The 5,490-nt window shown below is 35.6% G+C and overlaps 1 protein-coding gene across 1 annotated transcript in view; it reads right to left on the bottom strand.

The window, feature by feature from the left end:
- Mpp5 (membrane palmitoylated protein 5) overlaps positions 1 to 5,073 on the bottom strand; it is a 46,241-nt gene extending 41,168 nt beyond the window's left edge. Inside the window, exons 1-2 of the mRNA XM_029540787.1 lie at positions 4,720 to 5,073; positions 1,708 to 2,232 (exon numbers count right to left, since the gene is read on the bottom strand). Of these exons, the coding sequence (XP_029396647.1) occupies positions 1,708 to 2,074 (367 nt within the window). The 5' untranslated portion in view covers positions 2,075 to 2,232; positions 4,720 to 5,073. The remainder of the gene's footprint in view (positions 1 to 1,707; positions 2,233 to 4,719) is intronic.
- Between the last annotated feature and the right edge of the window lie 417 nt (positions 5,074 to 5,490).

The following is a 5,490-nucleotide window of genomic DNA, read 5'->3' as shown; positions in this document are numbered from 1 at the left end:
GGGAGGGAGGGAGGGAGGGAGGGAGGGGGAGCAGCAGCAGCAGCCAGTGCTCTTAACCCCTGAGCCATCTCTCCAGTCCGGTAACTGGTTTTTCAATGGCACAAAATTTCAAGATTGAAGAAGGCATGGAGAGACCTGGAACCACGTGGCAGGAATGGAATCCCTGAAGAGAATGAGAAGCCATTGATTGAAGGTGCACCTCCATTGCAGGGGAGACCAGAGTATACTGAGAGATGCCAACCACACCAGTACCATGGAGTAACTACCAACAACAGCTGCACTTGTAGAGTGGGACCAACTTGAGCTTATGAGACAAGATGTGTGTTTTGCAAATGGTAGAGCTAAGAATCTGAGCTGCCAAAGCCCTTTAGTGCTCAGAAGATCATAAGGGAGTCCCAGATACTGGACACTAAGCTGACACCACTGAATTTGGAGTTTTGGTTTGATTTCATTGCAACTGTCCAATGTTTCTTCCCTTTTGAAATGAGAAAGTATATAACTTGGTTTTGGTTTTAGAGGAGCACACAGTTAAGAGACTTTGGATTTTTAAGAATGCGAGCTTTGAAATTCCAAGAATTTTTAAAGACCGTGGAACTTTTAAGAGTTGGATTGTTTCACACTGTGATATTAATACGTACATGATTCTTAAGGAAAGCTCATGATTTTAATAGTATTTGTGTATCATGATGGCAAAAGGTCAATTGTGCTGGTTTTCATTAACTTGATATAAACCTAGATATCTAAGAAGAGTCTACACTGAGGAAGTACCTCCATCATACTGGCCTGTAGGTGTATTTGGGGGCATTTTCTTAATTAATGGTTGATGTGAGAGAGCCCAGACTATGGTGGGCAGTACCACTGTTATGTGCTATGTTCCCAAGAACTGCAATATTCCTTCCAAATTGAATGTTTGCTCTAGGAAGGAAAAGGAGGATCAAAAAGACAAAGTCAGGGAGAGCAGGAACTTTAAAAGACTCAGGGCCCCTAGCCAGCAGTGAAAAAAGGATCAAAGAATTGTTTGAGGCAGACAAGAGACACGGGGCAGCTAACCTGCCTGAAAAAGACATTCAGACTGTCAAGCTATCTGTCAGTTGCATGGAGAATGTCAATCAGTTTTTGGAGTTGCTACCCACTCTAGGGTAGATGTTGTGATCTTTAACATTATCTTTGCTGCTTGTTAAGTAACCTTTCACCCATAGTTTTGTTAGGAACCCCAATAAAAAGCTCACTGGCTCACCAAATTGGACATTGGTGTAACTGTTACTTTGGTCTGTCCTGGTTCCCTTTCTGGGATGAACAGATGTGTGTTGCATCTCCTCAGGAACAGCAGCCACCCCTGGGCAGTTGCTCAGGCTGTTAAAAAGGGCAATTTGAGCATGCAAGTCATGAAGCAGTTTTTCCTCTATGGTTCCTGTCCTGACTTTCCTCAATGAAAGATTGTGTGTGACTGGGACATGCAAGCCAAATAAATCTGTTTCTCCCCAAGCTGCTTTCAGTCCTGGTGTTTATCACAGCAATAGAAAAGAAACTAGCACAATATTTAAACCAATGCTTTTGTTTAATGTGATTAAAATATGAAGAACTGATCTTAGGGTTGAATTCAATGCACCATCACTTATGGGCTCTTAAATCTGGCCCTTCGCACACACATTTTCGTTAGGTTATGCAAGGAACCAAAGCAAAACATATTGTGCTATTTTTACTTACCTAATATTTTCACAGCATAGTGAGGACTTTCTAAAACAATTCCTTCTTCTGTGTCAAATATAGGGTTATCTATTCCAGTCTTTGGAGGAATTTGAGCTAGTTTCTTAAGTCTCATGGAAGAATTTAGGTCAAGTTCTTGCTTTTTCCCTTCCTCTTCGCGCCTACGTCTCATATCCTCCTGTTGTTGTCGAATGCGCTCTAACTGTGCACTTCTTCGTACTGGCATCATTCTGGTGCCCAAATCTCCAGGGCAGTCAACAGCCATCTCTCGATGCTTCGGATATTCCTCTGGTGATGCAAGATCAAGATTTTTTATTCCGCTGTCTGATTCCTCTGTTACATGCCCATTCATATATGATGTTGTCATGATTATCTATAAAAACCTGTACCACTTTTTATATATCAAAATTTCCTATAAAGCCAATTCTCTTGATTCTGTAGTATAAAATCCATGTTACTTCAAAGAAAGAAAAATAACTTCTCATATCACATAATAATGCTATGAAATGTATCCATGAGGGAAATCTAAGAGGGAAAGATGGAGGGAAAAGTATAAGAATTATAATATAAAAACAGACTTATATATAGCTCATTTCCAATTTCTACACAATATAGAGAATATCTAATAGGTACTTAATATAGTTGGTAATACAGAGTAAGGTCACTCCTTTCATTTTTCAATGTTGAAGACATGAAATATTTTTTAAAAAGTTGTCTCTTAAAACTATGATGCATTCTATTCAATTTTACAGCTAAGAAAACTGATATACTAAAAAGTTTAGCAAAGTGAGAAAGTGAAATGGTTTCCTATTAATTTTGTAGAGAATAGGTGCTTTGTGGATAGAGAATCATTTCAACAGTAACTTTAAACATCTCAACTTTTTGCTTAATTAAAAGACACAGTTACCTGTGTGAACAACTGATTATAATTTGGTGCATAGCATAAGCCATCTTAGTGGCTAACTTTAAATATAGAAAAGTATTTCTGGGTAAAACAATTTTTTTTAAAGTGGGTTTTGCAATGAAGACCACACCCAAAGAATAATAAAGTTTATCAGCAAAGGTATCTAAAAACAAAACTATACAGATTAGAAAAAGACTACAAAGAATATCAGCTTTTATAACTGGTAATATATAAAGAAAAAATTAAGATGAACTTTATAAGGACTCATTTAGAGAAAATGGCATAGCACATATAGCAAAGGAAGCATACAGACTGGAAGACTGAACTTTCATTTTCTCTCTACCATATTTCCTAGCTTGTTGTTTAAGGACAGCCTGTTTTTCTCTCAACCTGAGTAACTTAGAAGATTAACTTCACAGAACTTCTCTTAGTTTTCAAAAAAAAAAAATAATGTATACAAGTTATAAAATAAATAGACATGTACTATTAATATTAATTTGATTCTATGTTAAGAGTCCTCCATCATAAATTAAAATAAAAACATATTTTATTCAATGGCACTAGGATTTCTTCAATCCACTTAAGCATAAATATGCAGGATGTTTATGTGTGCAAACCCACACATTAAATTTAATTAGCTTCTTCTGCCCAGGCTTTAAAAATATTTACACTAATGAGCTTACTGCCTCCTTGAGCTGAGCATCATTTTAGCAAGTATGTTTAGAGTACAATGCTGACTAAGTAAAATCCAAGTTTTCAGACAGTATTCCTAATACTAGTCAACTTTCTTTCAAATGTCCTTACAATGAAATTGGGAGAAAAAACAAACTACTTAATACAATAAACACCTACATAGGCTCTAGAAGAAGCACTAAGGTCAACAGTCAGGAAAATAGATATGAATTACACCAATGGCTAAAACTGTATTTTTACAAGAATGTCAGATTATCACTCCATCCAAACTTTTTTTGTATTTATAACCATATGACCTACATTTACCATTCGATTGCCTTCTTTCTCATGAAAATGAGAGCTATGAAATTTATATTAGGTGATCCTTAAGTTTTCTGTGTTAATTATAAAAAGTATAAATTAAACTGGATGCAGTTTATTTAATGTTCTTATTTTAAGTAAGCAAATTTATGTAGGAGTTACTATACTGCTATGGCTAATTTTAAAAACCTAGGAGTTTATACATTTCTAAAAAATGAACTCTTTAAAAGTACACCTATTCACTCATGCTAAATCATAAAAGAAAACTATAAATCAAGGTTTGGATCAGAATTTTCATGGTTAGAATATTATCATCACACTTGTCTACATGATCTAGTCTTTCATTCTCAAAAGATTGCTGCAACTAGTATTAATCAACTCAACATTCTATTTTAGTTTTTCCTCCTAAGTGTTTAGTTTAGTGAAAGACAGAAAAATAAATTAAATGATTACTTTCCTCTGGTTTTCCTCATCAGATTCCAATGTATTAGAAAATATTTTCCTTATATGTCTTATTTTTACATGTCTAGTACTTAGCATAATATGTGTGATAGAGAAAATGTCCAAAAAATATCTGTTCAACTGAACTTGGACTACTTTAAGTTCAAAGAGGATGCAGACATCTAAAACAGGGTGACAAGAAACAAGGAAATTATAAGGATATAGTTCTTTGTGCTGCATTTTGATGTACAACTATCCATACAGAAGTAGGGACTGTTGCAGATAACTGGCAATTGTATGACCAAATGATACAGATTTTAGAATCCAAAACTCAATACCAAGAAACAACCATTTGCATCAAAGCTAGGAATTAGTTTATTGGGAAAATAGTTTCTTTTATAACCTTAAGTTTTAGGCAGAGGGAGATGGGAAAGACAGACTTCATATGCATGGATATGTTCATGCATAATTAGAGTCTAATAACCATCTCCCCCCACCCTGTTCATCTTCCCTTCTCTTTTCTAGCCTGCAAAGCCCTTTGACCAGCAGCTGGAAAGTCTCATTTCAAGTGATCAGCATTCTCCTGACATTTTAAGAGGCTAGACTATGTTTCCATAGAAACAGCTTTGTCAGCTAATACAGAACTCAGGCCAAGGATAGTGAAAAGAACTTACATTATTCAAACTGGAAAACCTTGTCTTCTATCCTTATTTCTCTTGTCTTTTTTCCCCCCAATATTCAGGTTAGCTTTCTTTTTCTGCAAAACAGAAAAGGAAATAATTAACTAAGTGAAAAAGTATGCAACTAACCAAGTGTAAAAGTACGCAGTGTTTTGTGGAGAAGCGAGAAGAAAAGGTTAATTCAGCCTAACATTCACTTTTGCAGGTAGTTAGAGGAGTTTTTGTAGTTATAAATGCATATTACTATCATTCCAGTTATTGACAGATACTAATCAAAATCAATGCTGTTATATATCAGTGTTACTGAAAATGTTAAGTAGTGGGGTTGGAGAAGTGGGATGGCTCAGCAGTTATCAGTACTGGCTGTTCTTCCAGAAGACCCAGATTAAATTCCCAGCACCCACACCAGCTCACAACTGCCTGGAACTCTAGTTCCAGGGGATTCAACACCCTCATATACACATAGATGCAGGCAAACAGCAATGTACCAATCTTACCAGTTCCACTCTTAGGTATAAAACCTAAAACATACACATCAGCTATACAATATACAATCTGTACAATAGTACAAAAATATCTATGGCAGTATTATTTAACATAGTGGAAGTAGAGAACCTACAAATGTCCACTAACTGATGAATGCATAAATAACAAGGTATAGATACATACACGAAATACTGAATAATGATGGAAAAAAAAAAGAAAGAAAAGTAAAGAAACACTAAAACAGGCTATACCAGAGATAAAGCTCAAAGACAAGTTTAA

Source organism: Mus pahari, chromosome 7 (genome assembly GCF_900095145.1).
Source record: "Mus pahari chromosome 7, PAHARI_EIJ_v1.1, whole genome shotgun sequence".
NCBI lineage: Eukaryota > Metazoa > Chordata > Mammalia > Rodentia > Muridae > Mus > Mus pahari.
The sequence above is the reverse complement of the archived record's forward strand: the minus strand, read 5'-3'. Positions and strand labels throughout refer to the sequence as shown.